Genomic DNA, 21,320 nt, shown 5'->3' with positions numbered 1-21,320 from the left:
AAAACAAGTCTCCCTCTCTCGCTCTTAGTTTACATAAAAGCTTCCACTGGGAACGTTTCTCCGAGAGCCCTCGGTGTGCTCTCTGGGGGTTTCTTGTGACCATATGTGCAAGTTCTGTTTGTAAACGGTTCTGGAAGTTTAGTTTCACCTTTATTGCCCGTGGACCAGTTAAAAGTCCTGCTCAAGCTCTTTGCAAAAGCAGAAATACTCAGTGATGAGTATAACTTCATTGTAGAGAAATGGGATAAACCACCTAAGTTAAACAAGAAATTTGTGTTCTTATTTAACGAAGCATTAATGTATAACTGATCAGATTTACTTGTTTACTACTCATTCAAGCATAACTTGCCATGCTCTGACACAAGGTGCTATTATATGTTGGGTTTTTTTTTTTTCAGGAAACGAGACCAAAACCATTCTAAGGTAGTGTCGTACAGCTTACCATCCCAAGTCTGAGACAGGTCATAATCAAAACTTCCTTTTTTCCCCCTCTCTTTTAACCTGAGTCTTGAGAAATTAGTTTCGTCAGACCTTTCATGCTGCTGCAATGCATCCTCCCTTTTCGGCGGACTGAGGTCTCCCCCAGCCCTGTGCATTGTACATCTGCTCTTTGGCCAGAGCCCAGCACTATGACGGGCTGACTTTGTTTGGTAGCAAATTAATTTTTCCCTGACTAGAAACAAAAAAGGGTAGGTCTTACCTGCTGCAAGGCAGGTGATGTTAAGTGTGTCACTGGTGCTAGGGGTTCTTTAACAACGACAGATTTACACAGTTATTAATGACAAACTCTTACTATAAATTCTGATAATCTGAAATACGATATTTATTATTATTTCTATTTTCTATGCACTGTTGTTACTACTGTAACAGCATTGACACAGGGAAAACCTCAAGTTCTTAACTTGCCGCCCCGTTTTGTCTTTTGTCTCCCTCTGCTGTTGTTTTTTCTTCCTAAACTTTTTCATCTTAGCTCAGTTGTACAGCACTTGGATATGCCAAATCTTTCCTAACACGCGGGTGTCCTTCAGCAGGAGCCCCCCTTTCGTTACTTGCGGGGATTTCACGAAATAGTCCTTGATAATCTTTCTCATCCTGCAGTCCTCAAACTTTTCGACCATCCCAGTTTTCTCTGACGGGCGAGTCGGTAAGCGCCGCGTTCTGACGGCAGCTCGGTGCCCGGGCCGCGCGCTGCTGAGCGGCCGGCTCCTTCAGGAGGCCGGCTCCGTTAGCGGGGCCGTGCCTGGCCTTGGGAGGGGGGCACTGACCGCGCCGGGCTCCCTGCCCGCTAGCCCGGGGCCTCCCTGGAGGGAAGCAAACGCTTCGCACGGGAAAGCCGCGGCGGGCGGGCGCCGGCCAAGGACCGCGGCTCCGGGGCCTCCGGGACGCGCCGAGCCGCTCCCGCGCCCCGGCGGAGGCGCTCGGGGCCGCCCCCTTCTGACGCGGTTCCTCGCGGGAGCCAATCCCCGCGGGCCCGGGGCATTCAAACGGGACAGGGAGAGGGCGCGGAGCGGCGCGAGGCCGGGCCGGCGGGTGAGGAGGGGCGGCCGTGCGGGGGGGTATGAGGGACGGGGCTCCCTCCGGGGCTCGGGGCGGGTTTCCCGGGGGCATCCCCTGGGCCTGCGGCCGGCCGCTGCTTCGGGAACCGCGGAGCTGGGTCGGCGGCGGGCTCCGGGCTGAGGCGTTGCCGCGCGAGGTGCCGCCAGGCCCGGCCGGTCGCCGCCGCTCTCTCCTGAGGGCGCGGGCGGGCCTGAGGGGCCGCCTCAGCGGGGCGGCCCTCAAACGGGTCCGTGGCCGTGCGGGAGCCTTGCGGGGCCCGCCCGAGCAGGGCGGGTGTGCCAGAGGGTAGCGAAGCCGTCTGTTTCTCCTGCGCTTTCACCCAGCTTTGGACGCTTGAGTCTCGTCTCTAATTAGTATTTGTAATCAATTAAAAACGAGGAGCGAGCGTACTTTTAGCATCTTGCGCCGTATTTCGTATTTTAGAATGAAAGCGCGTTCAGTGGGGAGATGTAAGTTTTCTACAAGAAGGCGTTGTCACTGTCCAAAAGGGACAGCTATAGCCCAGGAGGGGAGCACTTCTGTCCTTACGCTGGTTGTTTTCAAGCTGAACGGAAAAGATGGACTTTTCAGAAAACACGAAGGCAATTAATGGTTTACAGCCGTGTTTCTTTGTTTACTGACTGCTAGGCAGAACCACAAAACGTCTGTCTTACAACTCACGTAACAGAAATAGTTTACTGTATCAACCTGGCTTGAGCAATAAGTATGCTCAGGTTTTAAATTTTTGAAAAGTTTGCTTTTCTATACAGATTGGACATATACAGCTGTCTAAATATTTACATGTAGAAAGGATATGGAATACATATGACAGTTTTTCCTCTGTCCCCTAGGCTAGGTATCTTTGTTTTGCTATGCATGTTTGTACTATAGTGAATTAAAGTAGTGTCCAAATGCATTGTAGTACTCATCTTTAACAACTGTCCAATTCTGATGGGGGTTTTATATGATATGTAAAAATGAAAAAATCCTGCGTTCTGTGTTCACAGATTTCCTATTCAATGTTAATAATGTTGATCTGTTGGAATCTGTTAGTTGTGAAACTCTAAGAGCATAAACAGTTATGAGTGAGTGGAGGCATGATCTTGAATTCCCTTTCTTTGGGGATCATGGTTGATCATTTGGAAGAAACGTCCACGGTGATCTTTGTTGCTAAATAGATCATTCTTTGTACCAACTGGTGCTTCTCCATGATGTGTGGTTTACTTTCTGAAACAAATCACAAAACTCAATAAATGGAATCAAATAACCTGTTATTTTGTGGAAGCAGTCATTCAAATACAAGAGAATTTTCTTTAAGTACTGGAGGTGAAACGGGGCACTGATTGTTATTAATATTTGGGAACATGTATTTACTGCAGTATATGTAGAGCTCCCCATGTGCTGAAACATAACTCACAGTGGAAGTGAGCATCATAAACCAATTTTTGCTTTGTCTCCCCAGATTCCTCAAGAAGCAGCAACTAGAAATAACCTTTTAGGCAAGGTGTTGTACTTATTAAAACCCTTAACGTTAACTTGCTGGAAGGCAAAATGTCTATTTACGCAGCTCCTGCAAGAACCCCCTCTGAGGCACGATGTACTACCACTTTGCAGAAGCCTTCTTCACAGAATACCTTTACCAGCAGCAAAGTGTCTGGGCAGCAACTGAAACCGCAGGTGTCGGGAGAAGAAAAGGATAGTCTGCTTTCGTGTTCTCAGAATAAGGCTGAGGAAGTAAATAGGACCTACGTGATTTCAGCCTGTAAAAGAGCATGTGACACATCAACTGCATTTTTACCTGAAGGCAGATTCGTACTCCAGAGGAGAACAGGAGCAAGCAAAAAATCAGTGTCCAGTAGTGAACAATTGCATACAAACACAACACAGGGCATGGAAACCACACAAACCGTGAACAGACTTACACTGCAGAGGCGTGTGAGGACAGGCTCTATACAGAAGAGTAAAATTAGTCAAAATACTGTGCCTGGAATAGAAAATGATGACTCTGCTGCACAAAGAAATTACAAGACTTCACTTCCACCAAATATTAATAATAATGACACCCCTGATGTTAACCCAAGCTTTAAATTAGCTGAGAATCAGTCAAGTACAAGGTTGCGGTGTAACATGAACAGCAAGGAGTCCTTTGGCTTTGTTGATAGTCTGTGTGAAAATGGTGGCTGCACGCGTTTGAAATGTAGGACAAGTACTGCTGACACAAAATTTCAAAATGAAGTTACTAAATCAGAACAATTAGTTAACTCAGAATATGTTAATAGGATGTCAGGAGAACAACTGAATGAAAAAGGTAATATAAATAAGCTAGCTGGAAAGCAAAGGTTACAACACTCTGTTATAAAACATAACAGTTTGGAAAGACCAAGGACATCCACAAAAAGTTTGACAGAAGGATTTAAGCTCACACCAAAGAACAGCACTTCTCAGGATCAACCCTCTCTATCTGCTGCGAATAAACGAACACCTCATCGTCACGTTTTAGCTGAAAGGAAAACTAGTGTCTCCAGCTCCCCTTTCGTGAGAAGTTCAAAACCAAAAGAGACCACAGAAGCTCTAGCTGAGAGCGATAGCACTGAGAAAGATGTTTTCAAAGTGGAAAACAGCAAAGTGATTGTAGCAGTGCGTGTACGGCCTTTCAGTAACAGGTTTGTATCCTGGACTTATTTCTGATGCTAATAGCAGCTTTTATAGTGTACATTGATGCCTGTTTTGTATTTTTTTGAATTGTTTAATCATTGACCCAGTAAGGATGTAATACGTACTTTGAAATTAGCCAATATTTCATGCAACATCAAGGTAAAGATTTTATTAAGAGGTTGAATTCACTTTATAGGCATTTAGGGCTATTTTTTACATGTTCATTAGCTGAAGTATTTTGAGCTTGAACACCTTGTACGTTTATCAATCAGGTTTTCTTAACAATGATTACTGAACTTATTTTCCATAAGGCAATTGATTGAAATGACTAACTTAAAGCATGTAGCTTATACTCCTTAATTTTTTAATTTTCTTTTCCACTTCCGTTCAGAGAGAAAAATGAAAACTCACTCCCTGTGATCTCCATGAGTGGTTCAGAGACAGCTGTACGGAACCCAGCCACAAACCAAGCTTACAGCTTCAGTTTTGACTTCTCTTTCTGGTCTTTTGACAAGTGTCATCCTAATTTTGCAAGCCAAGCAATGATTTATAAAACCTTGGCAGTGCCACTCCTAGAAAGAGCTTTTGAGGGATATAACACTTGTCTTTTTGCTTACGGACAGACTGGCTCTGGAAAATCATACACGTAAGTTCCTAATAATGATTGTTAAAATTCTGCAGGAGCCAATTGTTATGCAATGTAAAGTCATGAAAAGAGATTCTATGGAGTAGATTTCATAGTTATTGAATATTTTAGAATATTTAAAAAAAATTAAACAATATAATGATTAAGACAAAGTTAGCTGTAGAACATTTTTATATATCTGACACTGGCCTCTTTCTGCTTCTAGTGAAGAGAATAAAAGCTCTTTCCAGAGACTTTAGTGAAGAAAAACTTTTATTAATGTTGAGAGCTTCTCAGATTCCCAGTGCTATTGTTCACCTCTGTTTGTTACTTTATGCATGAAGTGATGTGTTCTAAAGTTGTTTTTTGGACAAGACCTTTAAGCGATCATTCTAATTATGGTCCTGACTGTTTCAGAATTTAAATAAATAAATCCAGATGTTTGTGGCCCTGCTTATTTGAAATCTAATCTTACACATAATAATCCCAGACAAGTAACATTTTGAGGGTTTATAGCCAATTTTATATACCTTGTGTATAGTTTTCAAGAGAATGCATAGTGAAACATGCTTGTTTCCAACCATGCATCTATTAAAAGTCAGTTCTATGAGCTTTATAATTCCCATGAGGTATTAGAGACTTTTACATAAGCAGTTCAGGACCAAAAACGCTTCTATTCAATTTATCGTATTTTTAATGTTTCTGTTCAATTTATAACAGATACAGAATTCATACAGAGTTAGGATTTTCCTTTTTAAGTGGGAACTCGATTTTTGCTTGTAGTGTTTATTTACCTTGTCCTAAAAGAAAGATACACTGGGTATTGCAATTGTTATCTTATTTGTAGGTTTGCTGTTTGTTTGTTGTTTTTTGTGTTTTTTCTTTTCCTGCACTTTCAGGTAGACAATTACTTACCTTCACCCCTTTGTATTTTAATCAAGGCTGAAGTGACAATCAGTAGTGACTGTGTCCTCAGGTCAAGCGTACACAACAAATTTCTGCTCACAACTATGTCGTGCAGCTGTGTGCGTCTCTAGGCTGCAGCTGAATTAGTCCGGTACCCTGGTGTTCTGCTCTGACAGAACTGGGCAGGAAAAACCTACCCCGGGGGTGGGGAGGGGCTTAGGTTGCTACACTGGCAGCGTGCAGAGACTATGAAATGCGTGCCTGTAGGATATCAGATGTCTGTACGTTTACTGTCTATAGTACAACTTACTCTTCAGTTGCTGTAGGGTTTTCGTTTTACTTAGATTTTCAACCTCTTTCTCAATGGATCAATTAGAAACAACCTCTGGACATCACCTCGTCCAACTCCCTGCTCAAACAAGTACCAACTTAGATCAGGTTTATTTCTGTCGCTTGTTATCTCTGTAACTTCAGACCCTGTGACATTTCAACTTTAGATCTATACAATTAATATTAAAACTACCTAGAGAGAGTTACAAAACTGAACTACCTGGGTTTTTTCTAACTACAGGATGATGGGATTTGGTGAAGACCGAGGAATAATTCCAAGACTTTGTGAAGATCTTTTCACTCAAGTAGCGCAAATGGACGAGCAGCAGGTGGTTTGCTTATGCTATTGACCTTGCACTGAATTATGAGGAAACTGATGTGTTTCAGTATTTTGGTACCTGTTTCACTCTTTCATTTTATACCTTAATGCTGATCCATTATTAATGTCTGTATTCTTTTGCTGATTCAAGTCTTATTTCTGCTAGTAGCTCTGAACAGGGTTCCCTAAATAGTCAAAATCAACATTGTTTTGCTTCCTTAAGAGCAATAATGCAAAAAAGAAATATGGGCATGATGTTTTTGATGTGTCACTAGACTAGGATTATTTCATTTATATAGCGTGTCTTACAATGTCAGATTTATATAAGGAAAGGTAAAAAGAAATCCTAGTGCATTCCATACTTTTAGTGGAGGCATATAAAATAGAACTCAAAAAAATATGAATTTAAACATTGTCACGAACACTTTAATAGTATTCTAGTTCTAGCATTCTAGCTCGGTATTCTTGCTGAAATAAAAAAAAAACCAACCCAAAACAATCAACTACTGCCACCTGGATTTTTTTTAAGACTTTAAAATTTTCATTGTAAATCATGTTTTTTTTCTGTCTCGGTTTTGAGAATAGATCTTTATTTGTACATAACTCTAGATGAAAGAGTGGTCTGAGAGGGGGTGGGAATATTTCACAGAATCACAGGATGTTAGGGGTTGGAAGGGACCTCATTTGATCACAGTGTATTTCGATTTGAATTCCTGTCCTACACTTATGGCATGTGGATTTAAAAACAACAAAGTGGTAATCCTTTCTGGTGTTTTAATGAAGCTTTACATTCTGTTTCTGACCCAATTAATCGGTGTAGTAATGGTAAATTTAGAGAATTGTAACTGGAGACACAATTAAGTTAAACTCTTAAATTTTTTTTTTAAACTACTCATTTCATGTCCTAAGAAGAAAAGACCCAAACTGAGTGCAGCTATGCACGGAGTTGGTTTGAATTCTTCAGGTATATTTATTTTTCTGTCTGACAGTCTTTTCTAAGACTGAATTTCTGGGATAGAATCACTTTTGAGGAACCACCTTGACTGTGGTACAGCACATGAGATTTGAATTGTGCACCTAAGTCTTTCCGTAGGTTATTACTACGGTAATTAGTTATTAGTTATTACTGTGGTTATTAGAAACTCTGAATGTCTCTTAAAATTGTGAAAAGGATTAGAAACCTATTTATGCCCTTTCTTGGAGAAAGGAAGATCTGATGCTAAATATGCTAGTGACAAAGGCTGTTCTTCGTGTTCTTTTTCTCTGTATGTTTGTCCGAGTCTGTAGGGACTGACTCTCAGGTCCGTAGACCTTAACATTCAGTTAAGCTTATGCAGGCAAACTTTTTCATTTTTAACTATTCCAGATTTCTTTATTGCTCTATGCTTGAATTCTTGACTGAATCCTGACACCGGTGAACATGTAATATTCTAATCCTACAGTAGATTTGATAGACACTGAGGAATCAAAGAACATTATTTGTTACTGAGTTTGGCTAGAGAGTGTAACACCTAAAAAATGCTGAGCTGCTAGGTATGTTTGTTACTCGTTTGCTTATGTATTGTGAATATGTGATTCTGTTGCTGCAAATTGCTTCAACCTTGTATTCCTGACTTCAGTGGTTTAGTTTTTTGGCAGCAGTCTTCCTTGTCTCTTAAAGAAAATTCCATTTAAAAAAGGAAAAAAAAAAAAAAGGGGGAGGGAGGGAACACTTGGATGCCTTCAGAGGAAGGAGATGTGTTTTCATGAAAGTTTGTTGGTTTTTTTGGTTTTTGTTTTTAAATTACTGTAGGTAGATTCAAAGTTTATCTTTCTATTAGGTCATTCTGTTCTGCGTCAGGATGTTGACATCAATCCACGCCTTCTCTGTTATGTGTATGGTGCTGTAGAAGTGCAATCCCTAAGGGAATGAGACCACTGCAGGTTCAAACAAAACTATGTTTTCATGTGCTGAAAAACCCAACACTGAAACTTCTGAGATGGATGTATATAATTTTTTTATTGTTATTTTTTAAGCTTGATAGCTATCATCTGGAAATGTCTGTGGATGGAATTCCAGTAAATTGCACTCTTGGCAGGAACAGATCCCTGGTTTAGGATACCGTTTCTCTGGGAAATTCCCTTCAGTACAAACATCTGTAATATTGCATGGCAGGATCTGGTATTCTAGGTTAATTTTTGAAATGAACGATGACGAAAATGTTTTGTGGACTATATTAATAACTTTTATTATTAATTTTATTAGGTTTTGTATCATCTTGAAATGAGCTTTTTTGAAGTATACAATGAGAAAATTCATGATTTGCTTGTCTTTAAAGCTGAAAGTGGACAGAAGAAACAGCCAGTAAGTTGCTCACAGAAACAAGTACATGCATAATGTTGAAATAGTGGCATCTATTCAGTAAACAAAAATGCAGAAATGAGAAGTGCACAATATCCAAGTACCTTAGGCTGTTGTGAATAATGGGATTAAAGTAAAAAAAAAATAATCTTGTTATATGATTTCAAGCAAAACGCTTTGCATTTTAGAAATGCTAAGCAAAAAAAAGAAAATCTCACTGAAATAGAAACAAACCGATTCAGTAGAATCTCTCAAAATTAACATCTCTCCTTATCTGCAAGATGAAGATGATCTTATCAGCCTTTATAAAAAGTCACTTAGAATATTAGTTATTTAAATCTCCAGATTATATTAAGAGTCTTCTGTGCAATATAATTTGAGTTATAATATTTTAATTTAAATGGAGTTCTAAAATTGAAGGATGACAATGTCAGGAGGCTTCGATGGCCTTTGGAAAAAAACCCAAACAGCCCAGTATTTGCCCAGTTGTATTTAATCCACCAGTTTCCTCAGTTCTCAGCACTTTCTGAAAATATCAGTGTGTTGTTTTTCTACTGGGATGCCTCTTTGCCACTGACTCTACATATCTAATTGCAGTCCATAGTATATTCATCAAAAAATATTAATATTTGTGAAGGAAGATTTTTTTTTTTTCTTCCCCTGACTTTGTTCCCTTTGTGTATTTACATTGCCCAGCTACAGAAAACCACTATTATATAAGAGCTTAGTACCAAGATGGATAATATCTTTCAGATTCTTTGCTCTGGATTATTTATTGCTTAGAGCCTGGGGGCTATCAGGAAGTTCAGGAAGTTTCTTTTTTTTTTTTTTTCCCTGTTGGTTGGTTGATTCCCAAAAAGCTGGAGGAGGGGGGAAAGAAAAATCAGTGGCCTGTTTAACTAGTTAAACTAGTTTAGCTAGTTTTTAATGCTTGGGTGTTAGAATATGTAAAACCATAAATTAAAGAAATTTGAGTAGGGGATGTAGGGAAGGAATTTATCACGTTTGATTTATTAAAAACCAATATGTACTTTGACATACTGACACTATACTGCCCGTGTGTGTAAACTATGAGTATTAGTTTATGATAAAGAAGATATATTACGTTCAACTTGCTGTTGAAATAAGTCCTTTATCCCGAACTCAGGACTTATGTGGACTAGTTATATAGAAGTAAAGACTATGCTGTCTTGTTTATAGTAGGCGTGCTTTCATGTGAGTTTTGTCAGTGATTTTGAGCTAAGCTATTTAACTTGAAAAGATAATAAATTTACGTTGAAGAAAAGCTTGGGGCTTTTTATGTAAATATCTTACGTAAGATACATGTTCTTGCAGTTAGCTCTGTGAGCAATGGCTTGGTGCAGTCTGCTGCAATTTCTCAGGCAGCTGGAAAAATTCCATTGTGGGTATTTTCCTTAAAATACTGTTCTAGAAGATTCATGCTAAGTTTTATTGATGATAAACATCGAACTAGGGATATAGATAGACTTTCTCTGAATTTTAAGGTATTCCTGAGTGCTAGGTCTAACTAATGCACTCCTAATAATTTTTCTTTTAAAATTATTCTTACCAGCTTCGTGTAAGAGAACATCCAGTGTTAGGACCGTATGTGGAAGGTCTGACAGTGTAAGTCTTAACTGTTCTTATTTTAATAAATTTATGGTGTAATCCCAGAAGAGTGTGCTAATTATTATCTTGAGGCTCTGTGAAAACTTGTGTATTCACCAGTAAATTAGGTAAGATCTTAGTATCACATAGTTTTACAAAAATGCATACCCACGTCTATCTTGACTTGACACATTTCATTTAATGTATTGCTTTAGTGAAATAAGTGCGTGGAGGTCTCAAGACAACTGGAGCTTTCATGGTATATTTGTATTTTGTCTGTAACTGGGGAAATGTTTCAGAAGTCAGGCAGCAGGGAAAACTGTAGAAAGAAAATAGTCTGAACCCAAACTTTTCTTTTTCCCCCCACCTTAGGAATGTTGTCAGTTCTTACTCTGATATCCAGGTAAGAGTTACTTGGTTACTAAAAGTGAATACAAATATTTCTACTTGCTCTTTCACTGCTTAAAACTAAATTCCATGGATGGGAAGAAAATGCTTTCCAGGCTGCTCAGTAGTCTTATGTTATTTCAGCTGATTTTGTAAAAGGATAATGAAGACTGGTCCTGTATAATGGAGCTAAGTAGATGCATACAGGCAAGTGTCACTCTCTCCACATGGTTATCTCTTAAACTTAAGTATTAATTCCTCCCTTACAGAGTCATCATTTGTGTTAGTAACTTTATCTGAAAAGATTTTAATCTTTGGTTAACTACCCAAAGTAAGTTTTGGTTTCACATCCTGACTTTTCTCTCTTACAGAGTTGGCTTGAACTAGGAAATAAACAGAGAGCAACAGCTGCTACAGTAATGAACGACAAGAGCTCTAGATCTCATTCTGTCTTCACCCTTGTCATGACGCAAACCAAGGTATTGCTGGGTGTTTTATATCTGTTCAAATCGAGTAGTAAAAAGTTGTTTTGTGTGCTGCCTAGAAAACTGTCTTGAGAATATACTTGAACATGAGTAAAGCACAGGGTAGTTTGACATGGCTTTCTACACAGCAAAACCTATTTTATGTGCTTTGAGTAGATTCTGATGTGTCTGTGCTACGTATATTTATAGCAGCAATATAAATATGCCTAGACTGGCAGATCTAGGAGTAGTTCCAAGCTTCTGAGCGTGAGTTTTGAGATGTAACTGGAATCCAAATTAAGGCCAGACCTAATTTCACACTGCTGCCAACACATCTTAGCATCCAAGAAGGTTAGGCTATGCAAGGTGGTGCAGGTGATGAGCTGGGACAATGGTTGGAGATGCAGTTTCTGCTCAGTTTCAACAACAGATCACTGAGTAAATATTTCCTTGCTTCAGAATGCCTCTCTCGCCCATGTATCTCCAGGACATAGGGACTACAGCTCCTCATCTGATTTGCAGATGTGTAAGAGACAAAACCTGACTTAGTGAGATGACCCTGAAAACTGAAGTAAAATGGGTAGAGCTCCTCAGAATTCTACAGACTGTCAATTTTCTCCATTCACAAATAACTTGTTGCTTTGGGTTATTTGTTGTTCTTGGTTTAATTTTTCAGCCCAATTTCCTAATCTTCTCCTTCCTTCTTCCCATCAACATTCTCACCCCTAGATTATTTCTTTTCTCTACCTGAACTAGTCTTGAGACTTTTCCACTGACTGCTTGGCAGATCTTTGTTGGTCTAAGTCAGTAACAGCTTACTGATTTCCATGGTTATTGGGTAGCTGCAATAGTCAAACTTCAGACCCAAACCCATAGTTTGCTAATCGGTTGCATTTGTGGTTTATGCTTATACAGCTATTTGACTGCAAACAATTGATACTATGGTTAAAAGTCTGAACTTTGTCTCCTTAAAGGGATGTACGTGAAGGTATCCTGTCAAAAAGTAAATGGAAGTGTCAATTTTTTATGTATTTTAAGTGAACAGCTTGTTAGATTTATGCTTGTCCTGAGGCTTTTAATTTTAGTTCAAATGCAAACATCTCCCTTTTCTCCAGGTAGAATTTGTGAATGAAGAACAATGTGACCGCAGGCTTACCAGTCACATCAATCTAATTGATCTAGCTGGTAGTGAATGCTGCTCAACAGCTCAGACCACTGGAGAAAGGCTGAAGGTAAACCAAGACTGGAAATCTGTGGAAAAGGACCGATTCCAAAGAATATCCCTAAACTCCAAAGCATCCTCACCTACTAGGGCTCTTGGGCAGGAACTGTAGTTGTAAAAGGATTTGTAGCCCTTATGCTCGTAAGCATTGCATAGCACTTTGCTAGGGAGAGTGGATGGCCCTAAGAAGCTGTTTTGATTATGCAGTGTGGCCGTAGGACAGCACTCCCTGTGCTATGCAGGTCTAATGATCCTTTAGAAGCAATAATGAAAAACTGTCCGCGTGACTTTCCGAATCATGAATCTGATATCACACAGCGTTGGGGCTTGCCTGTTTTTTGGGGTTTTAAGTAAATAGGGTTTCTAATCAGAGACTTTCTCTCAAGCTTCGTTCATAAGTTTGATGGTTCTTAACACTGCTTATTTTAAAGCCAAAGTCTCTTTTCTTTCCAAATGAAGATCATCTAGGATACTCTTGCATCTCATTGTTGTTTTTAATCAGTGGTGACACTTAATATGGTACAGCTGCACCATATGTTGGATAAGCACGATTAAATCAATAGTACAATCAATAACATTACCCAAGAAAATTCAACTGTATTATAATTATTTTCATTTTTGCTTTGTGTAGGAGGGTGTGAGTATCAATAAATCACTGTTAACCCTTGGAAAGGTTATTTCTGCACTCTCTAAACAATCTCGAAATGGAAAGCAAACTTTCATTCCTTACCGGGAATCTGTCCTTACTTGGTATGTACACTTCAGGATTTTTTTATGTAGAAGTAAAGACTTTCTCAGATTGTGGATTCCTCTTCTGTTCAGGAGGTGTCACTTCCCCTCTTTCCCTCCCTCTCTCTCAAATGACCTATGGAGGGAAGGAATTAGCCTGTTGCATCAGGTAAAGAACAAACAGGACCTTGGTTTGTATTTTAAATAGCAAGACTCTAGATACTTTGTATTTAGTCTGTTCAGATTGAGAAGTTTGATTTTTTTTTTTTTTCTTTCAATGTGGGGGCTGGAGATTGACTTTTACTCTCCTGTGAAATGAAGGTTGTTAAAGGAAAGTCTTGGTGGAAATTCACAAACTGCTATGATTGCCACAGTGAGTCCAGCTGCCAGCAGTACAGAAGAAACACTCAGCACTCTTCGCTATGCAAAACAAGCTTGTTCAATTATCAACATTGCTAAAGTAAATGAAGATGTGAATGCCAAGCTAATCAGAGGTGAGGCTGACATCTGCAGTCTTTAAGGGTTTTTCATTTGCATGTGTGTTTAACTTATTGCTCCATAAGAGTTCCTACTACTAATGATCTATTGTGTTGACTGACCACTTGTCAACTGGGCTAATACAACCTAGGATATCTTCCTTTTAATATTATTCTTCCTTGTGAGCTCCTTTTTTTTTTGCCAAAGTTCAGATGATACCTTAGGCTACGCTTGAGAACCTGGAATGGGGAAAGGTGTTTAATTTTTAGCTGAATAACAGTATGAATTTTCTAGCATCGAACTGAAATGTCTAAACCCTATTTTGTCTTAATTTTTTGCATGTGCTGTGTGTCTGGTTTGTTTAATGTAGAACTGAAAGCTGAAATTGAAAAACTGAAGGCAGCTCAGAAAAGTGCTCTGAACACTGATCCTGAAAAATACAGACGTTATTTGCAGGAAATAACATCTTTGAGGGTGAAATTGCACCAGCAGGAGAGGGACATGGCAGAAATGCAAAGGTTGGGCAGTCATTAATGTTTGTCTTTAAAATAGAAACGGTAAAATTTATATGCTGTAATTTTTCTCCTAATATGTTGTGTTATTTTCCCCTTAATATATTAAGAGCCTGGAAAGAAAAATTTGAACAAGCAGAAAAAAGGAAATTAGAAGATGTCAAAGAATTGCAGGTACGTTTTCTTTCTTCACTTTCTACAGGAGATAGTCCAGAAAAATACATCAGCCAGCCTTGCAGAAGAATTGGCATAGTTGTAAGATTTAGTTTCCTTAAGGCTAGTCTTTCAACAGACTACTGTGACTTCTTAGAAAAATTTAATATAGATATTTGAATGCACAGACTAAGCTGTTTTTTTTTTAATGCAGAGCTCTCTTTTTATCTAGAAAGCAGGAATTGCATTCAAAATGGACAATCGTTTACCAAACCTTGTCAATCTCAATGAAGATCCTCAGCTTTCTGAGGTGCTGTTGTATATGATCAAAGAAGGAGAAACTACAGTTGGAAGGTATACACCAAATTCGAAACATGATATCCAGCTTTCCGGAGTGCTAATTGCTGATGACCACTGGTATGTAGCGTTCTTTTTATACTTGAAGTGAGAGCAGCAAATATTTCTTCTCACTCTTCCCTTTCTTTTGGTGTCACTCTTCTTTCTGGCAGTAACAAAGTATGGTTTTCTAACCAGGAAAGTACTATTTAAGGATAAATTTTGTACCGTTTGATTAAGGTATTTTCCTTCTGGTCCCTCTAGAAATCTGTTAACCACGGTAGTTTGATTTCTTTGTTTCATTCATGTAGCAAAATTTTCTGTTCATGCAGAAATGCTGAAGAAGGAACTGATCAAACGATGCTGTGTGACAATCCTATTACATTAAGTTCAGTGGAAAAGTGAAATGCCTTGACAGTTCTTAATTAAAACTAAAAATAGAGAGCAACATGGCCATAATGCAGAAATACTGTTTAAAGTGCATTCCATGCAATTGGTCCTAGACAAAATGCTGTGAGAAACTTAACTAATCAATTACTAAAAATGTGAAAGTTGCGAGTGTGTTGGAAAATTAAGCATTACCAAAGAAATGCTCAGATGACAGGCTATTGTGGTAATTTTTTAGCAGGGGATTCTTCTTAGATTGAAATATCAATTCTCTTCTGAAATACAGGTTGTCACTCATTAATTATGTATGTTGTAACTAAATAGTATGAAGACACATCTGGAAAAACAATAACAGGACACTGTCTAAAGCATGAATTTTAGTCTATTAAGAAACATAATTTGTGATTAACATGAGCTACTGATGATGGAATCATAGAACAGTTTTGGTTGGAAGAGACCTTCAAGATCATAGAGTCCAACCTTTGTCCTAGCTCTAATATCACAAATGTTTCTTGTTTTCAGTGTTATAAGAAATACTGTTGGCAAAGTGAGTATTATTCCTCTGAGAGATGCAAAGACATATGTAAATGGGAAATGCATTTTAGACCCAACAGTTCTGCATCACGTAAGTAACTGATTTGGTAATAGTGATATGTGCATGTGTGGATCTCTTTGCTTTGGTAATATTACAGCTTCAGACTGGAGGTTTTCTTAGAAGGCTTGGAAATTGTAAATGTTTGCCTCTTCCTCTTTAATTTCTGTGTTCCCACCTGTTATGTTTTAAGCACTGTGAATTTGCTTATAAATCTAAAAGTTATAGAAGAGAGTGTGGTGTGATTTTGTTGTTGGTTTGGTTTTTTGTTTTTCTTCCCAATAGGGTGATCGAGTGATCCTTGGGGGAGACCATTATTTCAGGTTTAATCATCCAGTAGAAGTTCAGAAAGTTAAAAGGCAATCTTGTGGGACTACGTTTTTGCATGATGGTCCAAAAGATTTTGAATTTGCGAAGAATGAGCTGCTTATTGCACAGAGAACACAGTAAGTGTTGGATCATCTTGCTCTAAAAAGAAATTCAGTTGTTAATGCACCATGAAATAAGTTTAAGAAATAAGAAACTTAAGATTATTAATTATTTCACAATAAAGTTGGAAAATAGCAAGGTTCTTACTAACTCCATTTATAATAGAAATGAAAGCCCTAGACTTAGCTGAAATGAATGCGTACCTCTAAGAGGTGATCACCACAATTCAGTCCAGTTATCAAGGATGTAGGCTGCTATTAAAGAAATGCTGAGTTCCAGAAGTCCTCAAAGTAGTGTATCTCTTTGGTTACATTTCTCTCCAAGCACATGATGGGTCTGAAATTGACTTTTGATGTTTGAGAAAGATTTAAAGCCTGAAAAACAAATGCCTTAGGAAAATGAGAAGAACCTAAAGTTACAGCCTTTGTTTTCAGTGATGGTGGAGAATTTGAGAGACCAACTGAAGTGTTATTTGTACTTGCTTCATTCCTGGGAGTTATTAAACCACAAGATTCACTGGCTTAAAATTTACTTTTCTGCATCTTAATGTGATTTAGTGAGTTTCTATTATAGTTCTTAATTTTGTGAAAGGTGCGTGATAAAATAAATATGGAACTCAAATGGACTTTAAAATTCTGGAATGTCTTGCATCTTTACCAGTGTGGACATTTTCCCTATGAAATCAATAATATTTAGGTAAAGTATAAAAAGTTGCTTCTAAAAAAACTGAAACAAACCCTCGTATTTTTCCTGTTAAAATTGGAGGCTCCTGTCACAGCAGAAGAAAATACTATAATATGTATGTAGCCTGTAGGAGACTAAAGCAAGCATTCTAAATGTATGATACTTCCGCTTGTAGGCTTGAGTCAGAAATTGAAGAGGCGCGACTCAAAGCCAAGGAAGAAATGATGCAAAGTGTCCAGATTGCGAAAGAGATGGTTCAGCAAGAACTGACCTCACAAAAAGAAGCTTATGAAAGCAAAATAAAATCACTGGAAGCAGAGGTGGTAAGTTGCCATTGCATTGTTACATAAAACATATCAATAAAATAAAACAGAAGCTGTAGTACGGGGTTTTTATTTGCTTGCTTGTTGTTTGGTCGGGGGTGTTTTGTGGGTGTGGTTTTTTGTGTGGCTTTTTTTTTGTCTTGCAAAAATTCTTAGGGAATGCTAAGCATCTTTTTTTTTTTTTTTTTTTTTTTAAAAAAAAAAAGAAATCAGCCTTACTAACACAAGAAGTTGTAAAGTAGGTATCCCCTTCAGAATTCTAGGGATTTTGGTTTATAGCATTAGTCAGGAACTAAAATGTTAATCCAGTGTGAATTTGATGGGGGTGTAACTTGTATGTGAAGAAAAATCCCTACAAAATCTAACTTATGAGTAGTATACAGTATTTCAGTTAATATGGCTTTTTTTTCTTCCAAGTTTGCATGCTACTTTGTTAGTCTTTTCAATACTTTTATGATACACAGAAATTGATGTAGAATAGTATGTCACGGTAAAACCATTATTGTGGAGTATCTTATTTCTTAGATGTGCTATCGAAGACATAATGTGATGCTTGTGAACTGGGTTATAACCTTTTGTTGCTGACACTGGGCTGAATAGTCCACAGAGGCTGCACGTTTTAAACGTGTTGAAGTGAAAGTAAACCTTGATATCTGCGTATGGGATGGATCAGAAAATGCTGTAGAAGTGGTATAGCTTCTCTCATCTCTCCTTTTTTATGTTAGAGAGAAGAATCTCGTCAGAAGCAAATTCAAGAACTGAATAACCAAAAAGCTGAAACTAAAATACAGGAGCTAGAGAAGGCAAAGCAAAGTCTTGAGCTAGAACTACACTTCAATAAGAAACGTTTAGAAATGGAGACCTTAGCTACTAAGCAGGTGATGTTCAAATTAAGCTTTTTAGGTGATAAACTGTGGTTTATTTGTGGTTGTTTGCTTGTTTGTATTTTTTAAATAAGTCATTGTAAATGTTTCTGAAGTATTTTTCTTCTATGTTATTTTATGTGAAAGAACAGTTTACACTTCGAGTATGTTATTGTATTAAATTTGGGGCTAAATTAATGCTGACCTTATTTCTTATGTAATGTGGACAGTTTTGTTCATGTACCAAACTTTAGTGACTGTTGCCTGGGCCAAAAGTTATGACTCCAGGCATTAATGTAAGTAATGACTGGGTTTTGGCTGGTGTTCGTATATATCTGACTGCTGCAACAAATATGGCTTAAAAAAAAAAAAAGTTTCTTTTTAATTCCAGTATTTTTTTTAAGCATAACAATATCTAAGCAAAACCAGAAACCTGTCAGAATTTGAAGATGAAGGATTTCATATCAATATAGAGGATGTCCGATATAAATTTCATTCTATTCTGAGAGTCTTTAAAATGACAGCAACAAAAAATTTTGGTTCAGTAAACAGCACTAAGAGCGCTTGGTTTTTCTTTTTTTTCAAAAAAAAATTTTTTTTTAACTGCCACCCTAGGCTCTAGAAGATCATACTATTCGTCATGCAAAGATACTGGAAGCTCTGGAAGCTGAGAAGCAGAAGATTGCTGAGGAAATACACGTTCTTCAGAAGAATCGTGGAAGTGGGAATAAAACTATGACTAGTATGTATATACCTCACGTTGCAAAGGCAATGCAGACTTCTCTTTTGCTCGGTGGGCTTGGATTTGGTAGATGTGAATCCAGGAGCTTTTTCTAACACTTCTCTAACGATCCTGAACAAGACACAACCCTTTTGTCTGTTACAATCCTTTCTATTCATAAGCTGTATATATCGGAGGGTGCTGAAAGCTCTGTCTTAATCTGTATTTACCCCAGTTACTTAAAAGTCCTTCCCCCATCTGGCTGAACTGGTTAAATGTTAGCTCATTGGGTAAACTGGAGTAACAGAATTGATTCTGCTTCCTATCTCAAGTTAATATATAGTGTCTGGTGTTATGCTCCTGTTTCTGAAATAACCCTTTATAAAAAGTCAGGGAAAGGGTGTCTTGGCTGGGAGGGTCATTTTTTCTCAATTTATTGGAAATTCACCAAACTGTTGGCTAAATTCCTTTCAAGTTTTTTGGTTGTGTGGTTTTTTGTTTTGTGGTTTTTTTTTAACCCTAAAGTTGTTGTGTCACATTTTGATCCACTTAATCATTATTTGCTATATTCTTTATTAGTTCCACTTAACTGGAATTCTCTGAAGCTATCTGTGATGATCAAAGAGGCCAACACTATTAGTAACCAGTTGGGGAAAAATACTGTTTTCTGCAGGTGAGTACCTGAGTTAATTATAAGTGTGTATATATAAAAAATATATATTTTTATATATATTATATATATATATATTAAAATATATATATTTTTATATATATTATATATATATATTTTTATATATATTTTATATATATATAAAATATATATTTTTATATATATTTTATATATATATAAAATATATATTTTAAATAAATATATATTGAAAATTGGGACGTGGATTCTGGACGTGCAGTGAGCTGTTTTTGTTGTAATGGTTGTGTTAAATTGAACATGGTAGATCACTTTTCCAAACCAGCTGTAGTTAAGTGTGTAGTTTAGCCCTGTTAGTTTGAAATGTGAATTTAAATTTGAATTATAGATCAGGACTTTAAAGGTGTGCCTACAGTCATTTAATTTTGGACTGAGTGTGCTTTGGAGGTGAATCTTGATGTCCATCCTGCTTTGGTTCACGTATTGAAGTGATGCTAAAGCACACTAACTGCATTGCTTTTGGACAAAACTAAGCTGGGGAATATGTGCCAGCCACTAGGAAGTGTTCAGTTCACAGGAGCACAACAGAGGTAGTTCAAACTACTTGGCACATACTTACAGTGGATATTGAGTGTTTGGGACCAATTGGTTCACTCCACAGATCTCTTGCTATGCCATGCTACTGGCTAGTCGTAGCTGAAAAGTGTTCTAGAAGTGGACTCTTGTATCTGTCAGGTGTTCTTAGTGTGAGCAGAGATATATCAGTGCAGAGGAAACTCTATCGTTTAAAAAATGCTACAATAAATGCAGGTAAGCTAGGACTTTCTAGTAGGTACATGTATTACTGTGTTTTTCAGATGTTGTTTTTTCACATCCTTTAACAAGAACTCTACCAGTAGACTTCTGCAGCATGTATTTGGTTCTGAGTTTCTTGAGAGCCAGGAATTTGTATGCTAGTATCTACTTTTATCTCTGAATGCAGGGATTCCTTTTTTCCTTTACATAAAAATAATTTTAGCGGTTACACTGATGTTTGTTTTGAGATCCATGATGTCCCAAGCAATTTCTCTGTTGGTAATCACATTTTTATTCTCTGTATAATCCTACCTACAAGTACCTTTTTTATTTTTGTGATATGAATTATGCTTTTTGCCTTTCTTTTTCCTTTTTTTTTTTTTTTAAACTTTCTCAAATTCTTAGGCATGACAAAACTGATGATAAAACAGGAACAGTGTCTTCCGTTCAGGTGCAGGTTCGTAACATCAAACTGGGAATAGCAACTTTCTGGAGCCTGGAGAAATTTGAATGCAAACTAGCAGCAATGAAAGAGCTCTATGAGGTCAGTAACAACTGAAGAAAAACCATTAATAATCAGTAATACATTGTCAACCATAAGATTTTGATAATCCATACAGAAAGAAAATCTTGGGGTCTCTTTTTATGTGCTCTTGAACACCAAGACACGTGATTATTTTTTAATTAAACAGATGTACATGCACTTGTCTATCATAGAGAAAGAAGACAGTAGAAATCAATTGCTTTATTCGAGTAATTTTGTGTACGGAGTGGGAAGTAGTAAATCAGGGACTGCTTTGTGCTTTTTTGGTTGTGCAATTGTTTATCTATTCCAGAGGAAAACTTGACTTTAAAAAGTTATCACTTGAAATTTTGTTACTACATTCTATTTTTCTTTGGTTCTGGCAAGTTAATTTGCTACTGGTTGCTTTTGTCTGTATGTGCTTTAGGTTCTTCAATGGGAGTTTTGAAGGCATTTTTCATTGTTTTTTGTTTAATAAACTGCCAATTAAGGTGCATATTAATCCCTTTTTCTAATTCCATTGCTTTTGGTCAGATGAGCTGGGTATTTTTGTACTGCACTTCTCTAAATGTGCAGTACTTTGCATATCATACTACTTTTTATATCGAAGAGGAGGATGTAAAATAAAGAAGTGGGAACAGCAACTGCATTTGATTCTGTATCCACGAAATAACCTATAACCATCCGCTAAAATCTTTGTTATTACATAAATGTAGACAATGGTTCCAAATTATTGAATACAGATAAGATTACAGTA

The 21,320-nt window shown here is 37.6% G+C and overlaps 1 protein-coding gene across 1 annotated transcript in view; it reads left to right on the top strand.

Annotated features, from left to right (window-relative positions):
- Positions 1 to 3,087: 3,087 nt before the first annotated feature.
- KIF14 (kinesin family member 14) overlaps positions 3,088 to 21,320 on the top strand; it is a 28,887-nt gene continuing 10,654 nt past the window's right edge. Inside the window, exons 1-20 of the mRNA XM_086463090.1 lie at positions 3,088 to 4,199; positions 4,583 to 4,837; positions 6,294 to 6,381; positions 8,617 to 8,715; positions 10,286 to 10,338; positions 10,693 to 10,723; positions 11,079 to 11,186; positions 12,287 to 12,403; positions 13,025 to 13,143; positions 13,444 to 13,616; positions 13,970 to 14,117; positions 14,222 to 14,285; positions 14,497 to 14,681; positions 15,510 to 15,612; positions 15,865 to 16,025; positions 16,868 to 17,015; positions 17,741 to 17,893; positions 18,494 to 18,620; positions 19,179 to 19,272; positions 20,446 to 20,584. Of these exons, the coding sequence (XP_086319216.1) occupies positions 3,088 to 4,199; positions 4,583 to 4,837; positions 6,294 to 6,381; positions 8,617 to 8,715; positions 10,286 to 10,338; positions 10,693 to 10,723; positions 11,079 to 11,186; positions 12,287 to 12,403; positions 13,025 to 13,143; positions 13,444 to 13,616; positions 13,970 to 14,117; positions 14,222 to 14,285; positions 14,497 to 14,681; positions 15,510 to 15,612; positions 15,865 to 16,025; positions 16,868 to 17,015; positions 17,741 to 17,893; positions 18,494 to 18,620; positions 19,179 to 19,272; positions 20,446 to 20,584 (3,477 nt within the window). The remainder of the gene's footprint in view (positions 4,200 to 4,582; positions 4,838 to 6,293; positions 6,382 to 8,616; positions 8,716 to 10,285; positions 10,339 to 10,692; positions 10,724 to 11,078; positions 11,187 to 12,286; positions 12,404 to 13,024; positions 13,144 to 13,443; positions 13,617 to 13,969; positions 14,118 to 14,221; positions 14,286 to 14,496; positions 14,682 to 15,509; positions 15,613 to 15,864; positions 16,026 to 16,867; positions 17,016 to 17,740; positions 17,894 to 18,493; positions 18,621 to 19,178; positions 19,273 to 20,445; positions 20,585 to 21,320) is intronic.

The sequence above is a fragment of the Leptosomus discolor genome, chromosome 3 (genome assembly GCF_034619465.1).
Source record: "Leptosomus discolor isolate bLepDis1 chromosome 3, bLepDis1.hap2, whole genome shotgun sequence".
NCBI lineage: Eukaryota > Metazoa > Chordata > Aves > Leptosomiformes > Leptosomidae > Leptosomus > Leptosomus discolor.
This window is presented reverse-complemented; position numbering and strand designations above follow the sequence as displayed.